Source organism: Camelina sativa, chromosome 6 (genome assembly GCF_030686135.1).
Source record: "Camelina sativa cultivar CO46 ecotype springtype chromosome 6, ASM3068613v1".
In the NCBI taxonomy this organism is placed as follows: domain Eukaryota; kingdom Viridiplantae; phylum Streptophyta; class Magnoliopsida; order Brassicales; family Brassicaceae; genus Camelina; species Camelina sativa.
The window spans coordinates 13121720-13142690 of NC_141885.1; the positions used below are offsets into that span (position 1 = coordinate 13121720).

At 37.2% G+C, this 20971-nt stretch overlaps 1 protein-coding gene and 2 pseudogenes across 1 annotated transcript; 2 read left to right on the forward strand and 1 right to left on the reverse strand.

Moving 5' to 3' along the window:
* Window positions 1-41: 41 nt before the first annotated feature.
* On the forward strand, window positions 42-141 carry LOC147942516 (small nucleolar RNA R71; annotated as a pseudogene).
* A 10695-nt stretch (window positions 142-10836) lies between these two features.
* On the reverse strand, window positions 10837-11497 carry LOC147942517 (defensin-like protein 206). Its single transcript, XM_087455545.1, has 2 exons — window positions 11353-11497; window positions 10837-11256 (listed from the first exon to the last, which is right to left on the reverse strand). Exons 1-2 carry the CDS (start codon window positions 11420-11422, stop codon window positions 11048-11050), a joined length of 279 nt encoding a protein of 92 aa, XP_087311671.1. The 5' UTR covers window positions 11423-11497; the 3' UTR covers window positions 10837-11047.
* Window positions 11498-12503: 1006 nt separating this feature from the next.
* The window catches only part of LOC109133308 (U-box domain-containing protein 30-like), a 35100-nt pseudogene continuing 26632 nt past the window's right edge, over window positions 12504-20971 (forward strand).

A 20971-nucleotide genomic window follows, 5' to 3' on the forward strand; every position in this document is an offset into this window, starting at 1 on the left:
GTAATCCTCTATAGAAGGTACTTAAGAGGTTACCTTGAGCAAAACCATGATGGGGGCAGTCACGTTCATAGTCCTTGAAACGTTCCCATGCTTTATAAAATTTTTTGACCGGTCCTTGTTGAAAACTTTGCAGCTTGGTGCGAAGAGAGTTGGATCTCGACTTGGTGTAGAAGTGGTTGAGAAAGGCTAACTTGTATCCTTCCCAGCTAGTAAGGATCCAGGAGGTAAAGACTTTAACTATCTATGAGCCTAGTCGGCTAGAGAGAACGGAAAAAGCTTACACTTCAAGTAATCTTCGGGAATTCCATAGGTTCTTGTTGTAGAGCACATTTCTTCAGAGAGATCAATGTGGTCCATCGGAAGTTCGGTAGTTAGGCCATGGAACTTATTTTTGTTTCACCAAACCAATAATTTTAGGTTTAATCTCGTAATCACGTCGTGGAGGATGAGTGATAGGGATAGCAGCACGGTCTTGAACGAATTGGTTAGGAGCATTATAATCGGCTATGGTATGGTTAGGTGCAGCACGTCTTAGAGGGTGCACATAAGCAGGTTGTCTTCCGCCAACTTGAGGTAGTGGTGGATTAGCGACGAGAGCAGGCTGGTGAGGAGGAACATCGAGGTTGTCTTCCACGCCTAGAGGATTAGCATCAAGAGGAGCTTGTTGATGGTCTCGGCCTACTTCAGGGTCGAGTTGCGGATCAGCGGCTACAAGGTTGGGGTTACCACCTTGTGCAAGAATTGGTTCTCCTTGCTCGTTGAGGGCAGGAGGTATCAGCGGTTGGTCGAGGTTAAGGAGACCTTGGTCCTGGTTCCTTTCTTCGGCCATGAGTTGTTGTCTTCGAAGCTTCCTAATTTCATGTTCTAGTCGATCAATGTCTTGAATTGGAGATACGGTTCCGGAGGGTTGACTCCTAGTCATGCACTACAAAATTCAAAAACATAAACTAAAAGGGAAAATAGAGGTTATCGAAAAACAAGAAAATTGAAATTAAAATTGAAAAATTCAAAAGAAAAATTCAAAGTATCTTAGAAGAAACTTCGTATCAAATTTAATGGACATCTAGTTACTCCCCGGCAACGGCGCCAAAAAGCTTTGATGTGTTTAGAATTTCACTCCAAATCTTTTACCTGAAAAGAATACGCAACGACTGAAAGTGTACAGTTAATCAGTATAGTATTTTAGGATCGATCCCACAGAAAGTAATAGCAAACACAAATTGAATTAAAAGAGAAGAAACTATGGCTAAGACTAAAGAAGAGAAGAAACTATGGCTAAGACCTAATAACTATTGCAAATAAATAAAAGTAAATAAAAGTGGTTTAAAACTATAAGACTAAGGCGTTGGGCGTTTTGGGAGTCATCTCAGGGTTTTCATGGTTCTAAGCAATATTAAGTGTAAGATCTAACAAGTAAATACTAATTTTCGGTCTAGGTTCTCAACTACGAAACACTAATGAACTAACAAGCTATTCTCATAGAATGAAAGTCTAAAGTCTTCACACCCCATTACTCAACTTTCGCAGGCAACTACGCTTGTCAACCAGCTAGTTAAACAAGTTCGATACATTCACCAAACTTCGTAACTCAACTTACGCAGGTTACGAGCAAGGTTTTGGTATAACACTAGTTCAGAGAAGTAGGATAACACGGTTAGCGCTCCCGTTCTCTAGATCAGTACTTGGTGATCAATCCAAGCATAAGCATTAAGATAAAGATGTCCCAAAAGAACTCTGTAATAAAACCGAAAATAATATCTAACAACCTAATTGAAGCGAACCATTAATTCCTCTTGAATCACCCCATAAAACCCAACAAAGTAAGCTACTCGCTCATGATGCAAAGAAACGAAATTGATATTATAAAGTATAGCATCAAAAAGGAATCAGATAACAAAAAGGGGTTGAAAGGAAACTTCTCTATTTGTCACAAAACTAATTTGATCGCAAAAGCAATGATAATATGAAAGAAATAAGAGTAGAGATTTGGTGTCTTCGGCGATGGCGTCTAAGAGGAGGTGAGAGAGGACGAGCTTCAACGGCGGTAGAGGAGTCTCTGTTCGTCTCTAGGTCGGCTGCTGGTGGCGTGGATGAAGAACTTAGAGGGACAAAGGAAGCACACCCCAAAACCCTAGGGCTGAAGAGTATTTATAGGATTTTGTTTAGGGTTAGGGTTTTGTAAGGGTAGAAACATCTTCTTTTCTTAAGTGCAGGACAAGAGACGGCGTGAGAGGCTTCTGGACCGTGGAAAAACCTTGGACTGGGCCGTGGTGCTGGTCATTATTTTTTGATAAAATTATATAAGAAAATCATGAATTAGTCAGAATTAATTCGTAACAAAAAAAGCCATAAATATTGAAATGACTATTCTGTGACAAATCAGTTACGATATACGCATGACTAAACCGTGGCTAAGCAGCTACGAAAACCCACGAAATACAAAAATCATATTGTATAGCCACGAATCGTGACTAAACACGATTTTTTTTGGTGACCAAACCTGACTATTTTATCATATAGCCACTATTTTTTTTATCTCAGCCACTAAAATTTTTGTGCCTATACATATTTTTTTACTAGTGGTATCTATTCACATGAATTCTAAAATACTAATCATTATTTAACTTTAATGTTTCACTATAAATATTTTATTTTATTCACTAGAACTTGTATTTGTTTAATAATTATTTATGGTTTTCATTATTTATAATGTTCAAAGTATACCTTTTTAAATATATTACATGTATTTTGGTATTTTTTGGTGAGTAAAATACTCTTTTACTCGTTTAGGTGTTACCGAAGTAGATTGTTCTGACTTCTGAGCGTTTTACTATTTTGTGATTGTTCATTAATTTTGAAATTTTCTTTAATTTTTTAAACCAAAACCTCTTGGTGCAGCATGCCAATGTGAAACTTAGATCAACTAGATAATTCGAGAAGAAGTACAAAGGAACCGGTTCTTGTTATGAAAACTCTCAAGAGATTTAACACAAGGTACAAAAAAAAAAGTCTCTTTAAGTAATTCTTATTTAAAACTGTGTTTGAAAGAAGCAATGCATGGCCTTTTTATATAAGAAAACTCTTTCTCAAGGATATATCTAATAACCGGTTTTCGGATGTTAGGCGGGAATGGATTGACGAACACAAATACAAAACGAGCTTATTATATATTATGATTGGATAAAAGTTCAGAGAACATAACATAAATACACACAAATGTCACACTTGGTACATAACATAAATATAAAAGGTTATTTTAAGCATTTTTCTTGCAGTGGCAGTGTTTGTCCGATCATTCAATAACCATGTCGCAAACTGGAAGAGAACCGTATTTTTCTATATAAAACACTTACGACATCATAACCATTAATTAAAAAATTATAAATATTTTTACAAACACATTCGTTTTCAACCAGTAAATCAATCGTTTAAATTTTTAATCATGCTTGAAACCAGTCATCCCTTAAATGAAAAGTCGTCCACAGTCATGATGAGCACATAACCGAAGTAAAGCGGCATCAACTAGGTTTTAGATAAAAAAAACAGATGTGGTTATGTTATTGCTTTGTTGTTTCTCCTATATTAATTAGTGGGATTGTATCACCCACGTCTCCATATACGTTTCTTAGTGGTTAATTTAGTAGTTAGTTTCTTTTCTTCTTAACCAAAGGAATATGAAGAAAATATTGTTAAAAAACTAGTTCTCTTGTTTTGTTCTTATGAGCAATTCTCCTTGGCTCTCAGCTTATGTATATATGTATATTCTCTCACTCTCTAACTCTGATCTCTAGGAACCGGTTTTAGAATGTTAGGCGGGAATGGATTGACGAACACAAATACAAAATGATTATATTATATATGATGATTGAAATAAAAGTACACAGAAGATGAGATTACATTTGAGAGGGGGCAAGCAATGTTAAGCTTTGCCCTTAATGTTTTTTATTTGGAAGCAAAAGAACTTGAACATAAACACACGCAAATGTCCCCCACACCGAAAGGGAACAAAAGTCACACTTGGTAATTACATAATGAGGTTATTTTTAAGCCTTTTTGTAGCAGTGGCAGTGACTGTCAGTTCCCTCAACAACCGCCCAGCAGACTGGAGGAGTACCGTATGTTGCTACGCAACACGTACAACATTGAGCATTTGTTGTACCGTGGGCCGACGGGCACTCGCCAAGGAACACACGTGAAGCGGCCGTAAGACATCCACCAGCACCACAGGTTTGAGCCTCAGTATTAAGGATTCTTAGATGTTGACATATTCGTCAGCAGAAGATACTTAAGAGGCAACTGCAAAGTACAATATATAGATGAGATCAACTTTGTAAAACTAATATTAAACCAGTTGAAGCCATCAGGAGAACAACCAAGAGAACAGTAAAGCTGAAGGAGTTGATGAGGGTTCTTTGCCATTTCTTTTCTTCTTTGCTTTGCTTTCGCTGAAACTTGTTCTTTTGGTTTTCTTTGCTTTCGCTGAAACTTGTTCTTTTGGTTTTCTTTTGGTTTAAATTCGTAGGTGCATGTGGTCATCTATTTATGGTCAAAATTTTGCAACTTTGTTATATTTGTTTAATCACTTCTCTCTTCTTTCTGATTTTCCCAAGTTCATAATGTCGCCACAATTATGCACGACCGTCTTTGTTATCCTCTTTTTTTAATCATGCACTTGTCTTTAAAAAATCAACTTAAAAGAAGGTCATCTCTGTATAAATTGTTTTTTTTATGTTCATTTTTCTTTAGTTTGAAATAACTATTGTTTAAAATTGAGATAGTTGTGAGTAAGCAGGAATCTTGGCAATTCTTTAATCCAACAGTGAAAACGATTTTCCTTCATTAGTTCATTAATTAACTTTAGGGTTTTAGCTACGAGAGTATAATTGTAATAAATGATATATCTATCTTACGCGCATATATTTATATATAAAAGTGTTAACTACGAATTACCCCGTAATACAATAGATACATAATATTATCTAAATCTGTTTAATTTGATATTTCAAATATTAATAATGTTTAAAAATAGAAAATGAGGATTTCACTCATATAATATGTATCGTTGGATTAATAATATTATAAACTTTTATTAATACCGATTCAAAAATGTCATTGGAAACAAGGTTTATGTTAAATGTCATTGGTCTTAAGATCATTTATATATATTTTTAAATAAAAATAAATATAAAACTAAAAAATTCTTTTAAATATATTTTTTCTAGGTCACTTTCAAAAATACTCCTTCATCTTGTCGATTTTCAAAAATATCTCTTTTTTAATATATAAACAAATGCTAAACCCCAAATACTAAACTCTACCCACTTAAAATTATACGCTAAATGTAAAATAGAGAATTTGTACATAAAAGAAAGTTCTAAATTAAGTTAACATATTATAATTGTTTAAAAAAGGCAAAAAATAAAAATGTTTAAAAAATGTATTTTTGAAAAGGGGTATCTCAGAAAGGGAATTTCTAACAAAATTTCATTAAATAATTATTAGTTTTCAAATTAAAAATTCAATTGCTCTCTCTCTTATTAATTATGGACAAAAATTATTTATTAGTTTTTTCGAAAAATTGTTAAATAATGAGAACTTTAAAACTAGGATTTGATATGAAACCATATTAGTTTGTTTTTAGTTATTATATTCAAAAGATATTGTTAATACTTAAAACTATAGTATACATCAAAAAACAAAAATAGTCTAATCTTTTAAGAGGAATTCCTCAAAATATCACATTTCAAGTTTTTTTTTTCTTAAAATACTACACTTAATATTTTTTTCCCATAATATCACAAAAGTGTTATTTTCAAAAAATATCGGCAGCACAAAAAACAAAATCGACTTTAAAAGTGTAGAATATTTTTTTTATATATATTTGGATTGACAAATTTAGTTTTTAGGGTATAGTTTTTAAGAAGTTGGGTTTAAGAAGTTGTCTTGTGTCTACGGACATCCGGTACAAAACTAACGACATCATTCATGGGAGTATTTGGAAGCTTTGTCTCATTTTCGAAATGAATCTTAGCTTCTCCTAGGTGATTTTAATGAGATCATTTCCAACCAGGAAAAACTAAGTGGCCCCCTACGAGAGGAAAGGACCTTTAGGGACTTCAGACATATGATCTCCATGTGTGATTTAATGGATATAAGATCACGAGGTGATAAGTTCTCTTGGGTTGGGGAACGTTATTCACATACAGTGAAATGTTGTCTCGATCGAGCGATGATTAACACTGTAGGGACTGCAAGCTTTCCAAACGCAGAAGCACAATTTCTCGACTTTGGTGGTTCAGATCACAAACCGGTGCTATTAAGGTTAAATCTCACTCAACCATATCGAAGAACAGTTTTTCAATTTGACAAAAGACCATGTGAGATTCCATCATTTTAGGAGGTTGTACAACAAAGTTGGTGAAATGATGATGAGAATACAGATATATCAATCACAAGAAGAATTAGTCGTTGTCTTCAAGCTATGGCCCAACTCAAACACCAATCCAATCTAAATGCTTATATTCGAATTAAGACACTTCAACGACAGCTTAATACAACAATGGAGAGTATGAACTGTAATGCCCGTTTACGAATTCCACAATTGCAGGATGAACTTACAAAAGCATATATAGATGAAAAACAAGAGGATCTCAAAATACCATCAGTTCCATAGCTGATGCTAATGGGAACATTTTCACCAGTTCAACAGAGATTGGAGATCACGCAGAGCAATACTTAAAGATATGTTCACATCAACTGGACATCAAGTTTCCTCACAGGACTTTGCTGACTTTGTCCCATCTGTAACAAATGAAACTAATGCTGATTTGATTATAGACTTCTCAGATCAGGAAATATATGATGTTGTTTGTTTAATCGGGGAACACAAAACTCCTGGAGCAGATGGTTTAACGGCTAGATTTTACAAACAATGCTGGGAAACGGTGGGCAACCATGTCATTCATGAAGTAAAAACATTCTTTGAAACATCTACAATGAAACCGAGCATCAATCATACAAACATTTGTCTGATACCAGAGACACTGTTAGATTACCGTCCTATAGCTCTATGCAATGTACTATATAAGATCATATCTAAGTGTCTAGTCAAACGGCTTAAATCCCATCTCAATGGCATAGTATCTAATGCACAAGCTGCTTTTATTCCGGGTAGATGTATCCAAGATAATGTCCTAATAGCACATGAAGTAATGCACTCATTGAAGGTCCGGAAAAGAGATCCTAAAACATACATGGCAGTCAAAACCGATGTTAGCAAAGTTTATGACAGAGTGGAGTGGAACTTCCTGGAAACCACAATGAGATTATTTGGATTCTGCGACAAATGGATTAATTGGATGATGGCGGTTGTGAAGTCAGTTTGTAACGCCCTGACCACCACCTCTCAGTGGCCCCATGTCCAATCCCAGTCCATGAGCCCACTTTCCTTAATGGGCCTCACGTCCCCTCACTAGGCTCGTGAGCCCATCCATATATGACGGCCGGTTTGCTATGTCTCGGAGGCTTTTAAAGACTTGTTACCGTCCCTACAAATCACCACATGATCTTTCCCTGTGTTTTGTCCTCACTCGCACAGTTCCCACAGTCACATCCCGAAAGGTCACCCATCCTCAGACTACTCCAGCTCAAACAAGATTAACTCTAGAGTACTCTCAGGACCCTTGACCGAAAAGATAAGTGCACTTTGGTGACATAGGTGTCCAAATCAATTCTTTTAAACCTCTCCACAAGTCTCTGAAACTGGAGTGTCAAAATTCAGCCCCACTAACAAACCGAACCGTCCTCGTTGCGCACCAAGACCGTCACCCCCTGAAGGTGTTAGTCCACTTGACTCCACACTCGTCTGGGTTCAGCTCTGATACAAATTGTAACTTCCCGACCGCCACCTCTTAGTGGACCCCATGTCCAATCCCAGTCCATGGACCCACCTTCCTTAATGGGCTTCACGTCCTCTCACTAGAGGCCCCTAAGGCCATCCATATCCGACGGCCAGTTTGCTACGTCCGGGAGGCTTTTAAAGACTTGTTACCGTCCCTACAAATCACCACATGATCTTTCACTGTGTTTTGTCCTCACTCACACAGTTCCGACAGTCACTTCCTGGAAGGTCACCCATCCTAAGACTACTCTAGCACAAGCACGCTTAACTCTGGAGTTCTCTCAGGACCCTTGACTGAAAAGATAAGTGCACTTTGGTGACATAGGTGGCCAAATCAATTCTTTTCAACCTCTCCGCAAGTCTCTGAAACCGGGGTGTCACACTATTCAGTATTAAGTTCTTATAAATGGAGCTCCATATGGTTTTATACATCCAACAAGAGGTATTCGACAGGGTGACCCTTTGTCACCGTACCTAATTATCCTCTGTTCTAATAAGACATCTCCAATTTGCTGATGATTCCCTCTTCTTTTGTCATGCAAATAAAAAGAATTGTCAAGCTTTAAAGGATGTTTTCGATGTTTATGAGCATTATTCAGGTCAGAAAATAAACACAAATAAGTCCACAATAACATATGGTTCATGAGTATATGGTTCATCACAAGTGCGCTTAAAAAATGTTCTTGGCATATCAAGCCATGGTGGCGGTGGCAAGTATCTAGGATTACCAGAACAATTTGGTCGTAAAAAGAAAGAAATGTTTGAATATATCTTGGAGCGGGTGAAGAATAGAACTTCAAACTGTAGCTCAAGATATCTCTCTCGGCTGGTAAAGAGATCATGCTTAAATTTGTTGCTTTAGCGATGCCAGTGTATGCGATGTCATATTTAAAATTATCAAAAGGGGTTATGGCGGACATTGAATCTCTCCTCATGAATTTCTTGTGGGAGAAAGGTGAAAATCACCGAGGAATTCCCTGGGTTGCGTGGACAAAGTGACAACTCTCAAAAAATGAAGGCGGCTTAGGTTTCAGAGATTTGGATAAGTTTAACGATGCTCTACTTGCAAAACATGTATGGCGCCTAATTCATAATCCAAATTCGCTGCTTGCCCGTATTATGAAAGCCAGGTACTTCAAAGATGAGTCAATATTAGACGCTAAACCCCGGAAGAACCAATCTTATGGGTGGTCTTCACTACTCATTGGTCTCAAGCTTATCAAAAAAGGATCACGTTTTATCATTGGAGATGGTAAGTATATTCGAATAGGAACGGATAATGTCATTGATTCTCATCCACCATGCCCAATAACCTCACAACCTAACATCCAAACTTTTAAACTCGAAGATTTAATTGCCACAAACGGTTTGTTTCGGTTTTTGGATTCTTAAAGAATATAAAACATGATTGTTTCTGAGGACATGGAACCTCTCCAACAACTAAATCTTTTAATGGTTGAAAAAACTGACACCCTCATTTGGAACTACACAACAACATGCATCTATATTGTCAAATCTGGTTACTGGTTTGTAACCCATGTTCCAACGGCCATTGTCCCCCCACCTATCCCACCTCACGGTTCTCCTCAGTTAAAAATGAAAATTTGGAAGCTATAAGTGATTCCAAAAATAAAACACTTTCTCTGGAGAGTTGCCTCGAGACCCCTTCCTACAACTACTAGACTAGTCTCACGGGGAATGAATATTGACCCAATATGTCAAAGGTGTAATCGAGAAGAAGAAACTATCCTACATGCTCTATTCACCTGTCCCTTTGCAAAGATGACTTGGCATATGTCAGATGACTCTTTATTCAACCGAATCCAGTTTGGCTTGGATGCAGAGACCAACATTTATAATCGAATATTCACTAGAAGACGAGACTCACAGTTTAACTTCTCTACTACCATTTTGGACATTATGGAGAATATGGAAGGCAAGAAATAACAAAGTATTCAATGGCTTACGAGAGAGTTCCTCTAAAACAATCTTATTGGCTCAAGACGAGACAATGAGTTGGATTCATATTCTTAACAATTCAATACTCTCAAACCAAAATTCCAATCAACCTACACGGGCATCATGGACACCTCTGGATCCCTCTTTGGTAAAATGTAATTTAGATGCAAGTTTTAAAATGTGATTTCAACAGCAACTGGTGGATGGATTATTAGGAACTATCAAGGAGCACCATTAGGATGGGGAGCAGCAAACTTACATAATGCGGCATCAGTTCTTTTCGCAGAATCAAAGGCAGTCTTACTAGAAATGCAGCAGACATGGGTTAGGGGTTACACAGATGTGATTTTTGAAGGTGATTGCGAGGGCTTGATCAAAGCACTAACCGGAAGGACTAAGGCAATAACAAATTTTCTGTTGGATATCCAATTCTGGGCTTCAAAATTCAATTCCATCTCTTTTAAGTTTACCAAAAGAATTCATAATAATGTTGCTCATTGTTTAGCTAAGAAAGGCTCTCTTGTAATGGATTATTATGCGGAATCTGTAACACTACCTCAATGGTTACAAGAAACTCTTTGTAATAACCAAATTTAAGTAATATAAAGTTCTTTTGCGTAAAAAAAAGGTGAGTAAAATACTCTTTTACTCGTTTAGGTGTTACCAAAGTAGAGTGTTCTGAGCGTTTTACTGTTTTATAGTTGTTCTTTTAATTTTGAGTTTTTAAAAAAATTTAAAAACCAAAACCTCTTGGTGCAGTATGCCAATGTGAAACCTAGATCAACTAGGTAATTCGAGAAGAACTACAAAGGAACCGCTTCTTGTTATGAAAACTCTCTAAGAGATTTAATACTCACCTTAAAAAAAGTCTCTTAAAGTAATTCTTATTTAAAACTGTGTTTGAAAGAAGCACGTGGCCCGATATATCTAATAACCGGTTTTAGAATGTTAGGCGGGAATGGATTGACGGACACAAATACAAAATGATTATATTATATATGATGAATGAAATAAAAGTGCACAGAAGATAAGATTACATTTGAGAAGGGGGCAAGCAATGGTAAGCTTTGCCCTTAATGTTTTTTATTTGGAAGCAAAAGAACTTGAACATAAACACACGCAAATGTCATGTCCTCACACCGAAAGGGAACAAAAGTCACACTTGGTAATTACATAATGAGGTTATTTTTAAGCCTTTTTGTAGCAGTGGCAGTGACGGTCAGTTCCCTCAACAACCGCCCAGCAGACTGGAGGAGTACCGAATGTGGCTACGCAACACGTACAACATTGAGCATTTGTTGTACCGTGGGCCGACGGGCACTCGCCAAGGAACACACGTGAAGCGGCCGTAAGACATCCACCAGCACCACAGGTTTGAGCCTCAGTATTATGGATTCCTAGATGTTGACATATTCGTCAGCAGAAGATACTTAAGAGGCAACTGCAAAGTAAAATATATAGATGAGATCAACTTTGTAAAACTAATATTATACCAGTTAAAGCCATCAGGAGAACAACCAAGCAAACAGTAAAGCTGATGGAGTTGATTAGGTTCTTTGCCATTTCTTTTCTTCTTTGCTTTGCCTTCGCTGAAACTTGTTCTTTTTGTTTTTCTTTTGGATTAACTTCAAACTTTGATGGTTTAAATTCCTAGGTGTGGTCATCTATTTATAGTCAAAATTTTGCAACTTTGTTATATTTGTTTAATAACTTCTCTCTTCTTTCTGATTTTCCCAAGTTCATAATGTCGCCACAATTATGCAAGGCCGTCTTTGTTATCCTCTTTTTTTAATCATGCACTTGTCTTAAAAATATCAACTTAAAAGAAGGTCATCCCTGTATAAATTGTTTTCTATGTTCATTTTTCTATAGTTTGAAATAACTATTGTTTAAAATTGAGATCGTTGTGAGTAAGCAGGAATCTTGGCAATTCTTTAATCCAACAATGAAAACGATTTTCCTTCATTAGTTCATTAATTAACTTTAGGGTTTCAGCTACAAGGCAACAATCATGGCGACACTCTTAACTCGCTGAGAGTATAATTGTAATAAATGATATATCTATATTACACACATATCAATACAATAAAACTTCCTTATTTTTCACCAGCTACTCACACCTCAGCTTTTGTAATAAAGCAGAAACTGACACATCAATAAAAATAGCTAACCAATCAAATTATAACGATTAATACACATAAGATCTTTTACTCCTAGATGGATAAAACTAAAGAAAGGAACATGCTTGATTTCTTCCCTTTCTTCCTCGCTGTTTATACGCTGGATCTTGAAGATCTCTAGATTTTCTTATCGCTCTCTGTTTCGCTTTTGAGTCAGTCTGGATTTTTGGGGAGTTCTTTTGAGAGAATCTAGGGTTTTTTCTCTAAATAAATTAAAATCAAAATTAAAATCTCGATCGGGTTTTGGTTTTTGGGATTTTGTGTAAATCGAAGAATCGCCATTTTCTTTGAGTTACTCTCATATATTTTTTTGTTTATTTGCGATCTTTAACGAGATCACTGAAAGGGGTTTTTAAAATTTTGATTTTTTTTTGGAGGGGAGAAGACGATAAGGGTTATTGAGCGGTATTGGTTTCCTTTTGTTGTTGAACGATTTGTTTATCTTTCTATCATGACTTTGTGTTGTTTGGTTTGGTTACTGGGAAGAGGATGATGCAACAAGGTCAGGAGAAGAAGGTTTGTTTCTTTGTTGAATCTGAGTACCCTTTTTCGTGAATGTGATTCATCGGAGAGATCTTAAGATTCTTTGTTTTTTTTCTTTTTTTTTTGGGGGAACTAATTTGTACAGAACATGAAGGAGGTGGAGTTTTTCACAGAGTATGGTGATGCTAACCGTTATAGGATTCTTGAAGTTATTGGGAAAGGAAGCTATGGAGTTGTTTGTACAGCTATTGATACACATACTGAGAGAAAGTTGCTATTAAGAAGATTAATGATGTCTTTGAACATGTCTCTGATGCTCTCTGTATCCTCCATGATGTTAATCTTCTTAGGCTCTTAAGGCACCCTGATATCGTTGAAATCAAAAGCATCATGTTGCCACCTTTCAAAAAGTGTTCAAAGATATAAACGTTGTGTTTGAGCTTATGGAATCTGATCTTCACCAAGTCATCAAAGCTAATGATGACTTGACTCGCGAGCACCATCAGTTTTTTCTTCATGCTTTGAAATAGGTAAGAAAAGTCTTTATCTTTTCTTTTTCCCTTACTCAGATTTTGCGGTGATTGGTTAACTCTGTTGTTAACTGGATACACAGATAATGTTTACTATCGTGATCTTAAACCGAAGAATATTTTGGCTAATGCGAATAGCAAGTTGAAAGTCTGTGACTTTGGACTAGCAAGAGTGGCGTTTAATGATTCACCTACAACAGTCTTTTGGACAGTATGCACCCTTATCTACTCATTTTGTTGTCAACTGTTAATTCATATCTGGGAATCTCTCCAGTGTTTTTGATTTTTTTTTCTCTTTGTCTTTCTTTTTTTTGTTCCAGGATTATGTTGCCACATGATGGTACAGGGCACCTGAGCTCTATGGATCATTCTGCTCTAAGGTAGCTGTAATTTTTCTCTATTTCTCTGTGATTGTAAAGTTTTAGGTTTAGTGTAGAAATCTGTGTGGTAGAGAGTGTTAGATATATGTTTCTAGATTACGTCTACGTGCATATTCTGATATAATCCCCTTCTTATCCATAAGTTACACTATTATAAATCTGATCTGAAATACAACCCAATTTAATATATAATAAAACCAAATAATAGTTCTAACATACGTGAGAAGAGATAGTTTATATTAATAATAGTTTTCAATATTGTTAATCGTTCTTTATATTGTGGAATCCAAGTTGCTCTCTTTATATACTTTTGTTAATGTGTATGTGTGTAGGTAATGTGTATAGAACATGATTTGTATTGGATTTTCTGTATAATCTGGGTCAACGAACTGAGTGTTCTCTTGTTTTGTGTGTTAATTATCCCTTTGTAATGATCTTTTGTTTGTTCTTTGCAGCGAGTCAGAAAAACATTTCACCAAATCTGTGGTCAACAAGGTAGTACTCAATTTCTCATGATGAATCTTTGTTTCTTTTTGTTCTATATTCCAAGATTGGTTACTCATTTACATTGATTTCTTTTTGTTCTTATGGCGAGGAAGACGTTTCTAAAGAAGGAGGTGACTCTCTGTAATCTCTTCTCTTTTTAGGTCCTTTCACTTCTCATGCTGTTGGTGTAACGCCCGCGAACCAAAACTCTGCGTTTTGGGGGTGGGTGTTGATCGACACTCATGTGGTGTCGGTCGACACCACTTATTTCTGGTTCGACCAGATTGATTTAATTATCGATTTGGACCGGTTTGGTTTAGGAAAAACCATTGAACCGAGATATTTAAGTGGGAAAACGACCTAGGTCGTGTTTTATTTTTGTCTTGGTCGCCGTTTGTTGTTTTTGAGAGAGAAAGAGGAGAAAACAGTTTCTAAGAGTTCTTGTGAGAGTTTGTGAGATTTGAAGGCATTTTTGGAGAGATCTTGTTATGAAAGTGAAGATCCAAGGCTAGGAACGTGGTGGGAAGGCTTCTGTGGTGGTAGCTTCGTCCTTTGGGCTTAGATCTCTTTGTTGGCTAAGGTGAGTGCATGACCATTGCTTATCTAAGCTAAGATCTTTGTTTCTGTGATATTGTGTGTTGTTTGGTTGTTTGTTTTTGGTTGTTTGTGAGTTTTTTGTAGCTCCTGAGGCTTGGATTCGTTCCTGGGATTGTGTGGGGCTAAGAGGAGAAGTTTGGAGGCGAGATTCGGAGCTACTAACGCGAGGACGGCTCGGGAACTTAGCGAGTGTCGGTGACACCATGTGGAGGTGTCGGTCGACACCGTTAGGGTTTCGGGCGTGTCGAACAGGTGTCGGTCGACACCCAAGTGGTGTTGGTCGACACCAGATGTCCAGTGTTGGTCGACACCTTCTGGTATCGGTTGACACCATTCTGACAGTAACCGAATCGTGTCGGGTCACTTGTTCCTGTTCCTGGTTTGTTTTATTGTTGTTGTTTGTGGCATGAGAGATCTTATTGCTTGTGTGTATAGCCCAGTAGATGGGAGGATTGCCTCACTGAGTATTTATCAAATACTCATGCATCTCAATTTGTGTTTGTGGTGCAGGTAAAGGCAAAGTGTGATCGTGGAATCAAAGCAATGAAGAGGAAGATGTTCTAGGGACTCGATTGGATGTTGTGTGGCATTGCTAGGTTGCTAGAGTTGAGTCTTTAGAACTTATTAGGTTGCCGGTTCCTTGGTTTCCTGTTGTCTGACATTGAAATGGTTAGGATTGGTTGTTGGTTATTCTATTATGGATTAATATTGGATTATTGGTTCAGTTGGTTATTTAATTGGTATTGTTATTCCGCTGTTGTTTTTGATTGTGGTTAGGTGGCTAGTGGGTATGGGACCACTAGTCATAGTTAATTATATTATTTTTATTTATTATTAAAAAAAAAACGGGTCAGGTCGTTTCAGTTGGATATGAGGTTGTTGTGATTCTTGTGAGTCTTGGTCTTGATTCAGATTCAAAATCTGGGTTGATGCTGATGCAACCGGCTAAGGTTTCTTTGATTGTTGATATGTTAAATGATGGATTGAATGAGAGCAAAATCTATTGTGCGAGATTGTTTAGGGGATTGGTGTAAGAGAAGGGGTTTAGAGCAGAGCTGGTCTCGAGCATAGTTTGCTTGTTTGGTTAATGAGATTGGTTAAGGATAAAAGACATAAAATGGAGTCTCGCCTGCACTTGAGTTGCTTAAACCAATCTCTGTTCACAACAAGTTCAAAGCTTGATGGTTAGCATTGGAACAGTGCCTCTCGATATCTTACTGTCTTTACACCCAGAATGTTTGGAATCAGTTTTGTTTATTCTTGATTGTTAGCATTGGAGCAGTACTTCAATTGTCTGCAAATTAGCTCAAAAATGTTCGCCTTTTGGTGTTGAGGTCTGTCTTTTGCAAAGTTGTTACTTGTTATCCAGAGCGGGTGTGCTCCAACGTTGAAGCAGCAGTCAGCATAGCTGTTCAAACTTTGTAGTCTACATTATTGAGACACCATATTTAATTCCAAATGCAAACACACATCGAATGACATCTCAAATTACATCTGAATTTGATACTTGTATTGTTAAATAGAGCATAAGTTGTGGTGGACCAAAAGTCTCCATAACATTGGTCTACTACTGTTGTAATGAACAATTAAGTGAGATTTGACAAGTAATCATTCCACAATCTCTACTGTTCTTTTTGAGAAAAACACTTGCCCTGTTTTGACAATGAGGGAATTAGCTAATCTCTGTTTGAGTGTTTTGAGTGGGTTTGTCGAAGTGGTGCTTTGGTTTGTTAGTGCCCAATCATGATGTTGGTTGTGATCTTGAGGTTATTAAATTAGACTTATTGAAATTGTTATTAGATTGGATTCATGAGATCTGTAAATATAGTTTTTTTTTAGTTAAAAACTGGAGTTGTTACTAATAAATTGTTAGTTCGGTTTAGTTTAATTATTGAACTAAGCAAATCTATTTTCCAAAACTTATTTAAAATTTTAAAATATGAATTTGATGTGTCTACGTAATATGTGTTTTAAAAAAAATGTGTTTACAAAAAATATTTATATTAAAAATGGAGTTGTTATTATTAAATTGTTATGGTTAAGTTTAATTATTGAACTGAGCAGAGCTATTTTCCAAAACATAGTTAAAATAAAAAAAATATGAATTTGATGTGTCTACATAATGTGTGTTCTTAAAAAAATGTGTTTACAACAAAAATATATTAAAGCATAATATAGTGCATTGTTATGCTCATATATGTGGTTGGTGTTTTTATAAAAATATCACGATGAAGCTATCTCAAATCCTAGAAAATATCGAATCGGTTTCACAAAAACATATAGACTCAGTAACTAAAAGCTTTGTAGTCACTAAAAAATTTTATCAAAAATAAAAAAATAATAGTTACCAATTGAAAAATATATTATAATGATTGTCCATAAGTTGTATGAGCTGTGATGAGAAAGCTAAAAAAAACTAAAATTACAAACAACATACAAAAAATAAACAAAAATATATACACAACAAAAAATAACCCTGCGGCGTAGCGCGGGTATTATCCTAGTATATATAAAAGTGTTAATTACTAATTACCCCGTAATATAATACATACACAATATTATTTAAATCTGTTTAATCTGATATTTTAAATATTAATGATGTTTAAAAATAGTAAAAGAGGATTTCACTATATTATAAACTTTTATTATTATCGATTCAAACATGTCTTGGGAACAAGGTGTATGTCAAATGTCATTGATCTTAATTATAAGATCATTTATATTTTTTTATTTAAAAATAAAAATAAATTTGAAACTAAAATAGTCTTTTAAATAAGGGATATTTTCAAAAATACAATTTTTTCTACATCACTTGTCAAAAATACCCTTTCATGTTGTCTATTTTAAAAAAATATCCTCTTTTTAATATATAAAATGGTTAAACAAACGCTGAACCCAAATACAAAACTTTAACCACTTAAAACTATATACTAAATGTAAAATAGAGAACCTGAGCCTAAAAAAAAAGTTTTCAATTTAATTTAACATATTATAATTATGTAAAAAAATGAAAAAAATGAAAATGTTCAAAGAATGTATTTTTGAAAAGGAGTATCTCACAAGGAGTATTTCTAACAAATTCACTTCATATAATTACTAGTTTTCAAATTAACAATTTATTTTCTCTCTCTTATTAATTATGGACAAAAATGAGCTATTAATTTTTTGAAAAATTGTTAAATAATCAGAACTTTAAAACTAGGATTTGATATGAAACCATATTAGTTTGTTTTTAGTTACTATATTCAAAAGATATTGTTAATACTTAAAACTATAGTATACATCAAAAAAAAAAAAGTCTAATCTTATATTCATCGAGTGTGACACCCCGGTTTTAGAGACTTGCAGAAAGGTTTAAAAGAATTGATTTGGCCCGCTATGTCACCAAAGTGCACTTATCTTTTCGTTCAAGGAGCCTAAGAGAACTCCACAGTGAAGCGTGCTTATGTTGGAGTAGTCTCAAGATGGTGACTTTCTAGGAAGTGATTGTCGGAACTGTGCGAGTGAGGACAAAACACAGGAAAAGATCATGTAGTGATTTGTAGGGACGTGATAACTCTCTAATTTACATGTTTTAGGCATCTTTTTTTGTCCATATTTTGCATTATTTATACCCTAACCTCAGCAATTTTAGGTTATTAACTATAGGAATCTGCATTTAGGCTATTTAGAGTGTTGCATTGTTGCATTTGCACATTTTGGATGAAAACATGTACTTTAGAGCTTTAAATGGGGAGAAACAAGCTCAAATCCGAGCATGTACCCGAAGGAGCTATTGAGCAGGAAGAACAATCTGAACCTCAACCCGATCGAGGATGATCCGAGAGAAGGAAGAACAACCCGAAGACCTATCTGAGGAGTAACCTGACCATATCCTCGAGCACCGCCTCGAGCAGACCCTCAGGCAGGACTGGGAAGCTAGGTTAAAAGGGTTTCCATATATAAACCCACTCTTCCTTAGCTCGCCCTAGCACGCCACAGACACTCAAACCAGAGAGCGAGCGCTTCTGAGAGAGATCTTGAGCGACTCGAACACTTTATCCACTTTGTTAGGATTCATTTTTATTTCTTTTTGCATTTTCAATTCTATACTCTTCTACTTTTACTCTATTTTCAATACAATGCAATTTTCGTTTCTTTGTGTTTTTGTGTTTCTTTCCATGAGATCTGAGTAGTGAAACAAAGTTTCTAGGGATGGGATAAACAATTATGTGTTCTTGATCGGTTAGGATGTCTTAGCTTGGTTGTTTATTTTATAAGTTCCTTTCTAGATTGGTGTTCTTAATGCTATCAATAGACTGAGAGGTTGAGATTAGATCTACGGTGTTTTGCCATCGACAGATGTAGTCGAAATGCTTGAATCAATCAATGCTAGATATTTACTCACTTAGCCTAACGTGAGGGTGAAGCCGCCATTGCCATCGCTGCTAGAACCGAAGGTGAAGCCGCCGAAGCTCGTGATTCCCAGGGAGGAGGAGACATTTCGCATTCCCAACCATTGAGCGGACGTTTCCAATCCCCCACCCGAAGCTCTACCCGATCTGCCACCCGAGCAGACAGCCGAGCACACGATCGGGTAGATACCCGTGTTCTCTCTCCCAACCCAGTAGCAGTTGCAATCCTCCGATCTCCTCGATGTTGGGACCTGTCAACATACGAGCGAACCGTTACTGACCCGATGGAGGTCGATTCAGATGCAGAAGGAGGAGAACCGGAGGAGGACAAAACCTCCAAGTTAAGAAGAAGAGCTGCAGTTGCGAGGGGGAAGAGACCAGCCTCTGAAAAGGCTGAGAAGGTAGCTGAGAGAGCGGTGGAAGAAGAGGATCAAGACATCGAGGGTGAAAGCCCTGACAATGATGAGGAGCAGAGACAACGTACCAAAATAGCATGTAGGAGGTTGAAGCAAAGAGAAGTGGAGACTCCAGCCAAGCTATTCAAAGTCCTCCGCAAGATGAGCTTTGTAGGAATCCGCTACCCCCACCGCGAGACGATGAATTAGTTGGGGATCGCTAGAGATGTCGAGTTCCTTTTCGACATGTGCCACCTGGGCAAGATTATGTGAGCCAACCTTGAAGCATATGAGGAGGAGACGGTTCACTTCCTTGCCACGCTGCAGTTACACTTCTTTGAGGACCACCCGACCCTACAACCCGATGGGGGGATCAGGTTTATGACCTTCTCTGTTGAGCAACAAGGAATACCGCCTCACCTACAAGGAGATGGAGAAGCTGTATGGTTTCAAGGCTGGGAGTGGAGAAAACATGGAGTTGAGCAAGGAGGAGATGAAGTCCGTATGGCTGACAATAGGAAATAAGCTCCCCTACAAGTCCACAAGCTCCAAATCAGCTCAAATAAGGAGCCCTGTTTTGAGGTATTTTCACAAGTCCCTAGCCTTCACTCTATTTTCTAGGAAGGAAACTGGGAATGTGAATGATCATGAGCTCCAACTGCTAGACATTGCCTTGTGTGGAGTATTAGATTATGCTAGGGATGGTAGACCACTAGTAGGGGATGTTGCGGATACAAGTTTGTTCTTTGTCCTGCTTGATCAATTCTTGTATCTTAAATCTTGGGCAATGAAAATCGAGAGGAGAGAGGGAGCTGGAGAGATCTCCATTAGAGGTTTGGTCACACCAATTTTGGTAGCTTGCGATATGCCCCTAAAGGGAGTGGTTCATAAGCTGAGATGGCTAGATATCGACTACCTCACATTGACGAGGTTCTTGGCTTATGATAAGCCAAATGATATGTTCCTCTTCATCCGGCAGTCGGAGCTACTCGGATGATCCTGCCCAACGTCGTGTGCACAAAAATCTGGCTAGGAGAAAACATAGACTTTATGCCACCATTGGAAGAGCTGTACAACCCTGAGGAAGAATCAGGGGCTGAAGAGAGAGAGCCAAAAGGGCAAGTACAGGGAGGTGAATCAGAGGATTACGATTTTGAGGAGTATGTTTGCTCTCAAAAGCAACCAGTTGGAGTGAGGGCGGCTCACAAGAGGATAGGGTGGTTGAATAGGATGAACAAGTTTTTAGCAAGGAAGGTAAATGACCTCACTGGCCCAGTGAAGGTGATGAGAGGACAGATCAAGGAGCTGCAAGACAATGCAAGCTGTGCCTCAGCTCCCACTTCGGCTTATGCACCCACATGGATGGGGAGGAGTGGAACATTAGGAGGAATCCGAGGATTAGCACCTCTAGAGCCCCATAGAACATCCTCCTACGAGCCCCACACTGAGGAAGGCGTAGCCAGACCCGATAGGTCACGAAGAAGCCATTCGGATGCCTATCCGACTCCTCACTCATCGGGGTATATGATGCCCTATCTGATGACCCCGCCGAGCACCAAATCAGGTGACCACTCAGGTACCTTCCCTCTGCCTTACCAGATGCCATATTTGATGCCCTACTCGATGCACCCTACGAGCGGCTACATGGGTGACCATTCCAGACCTCA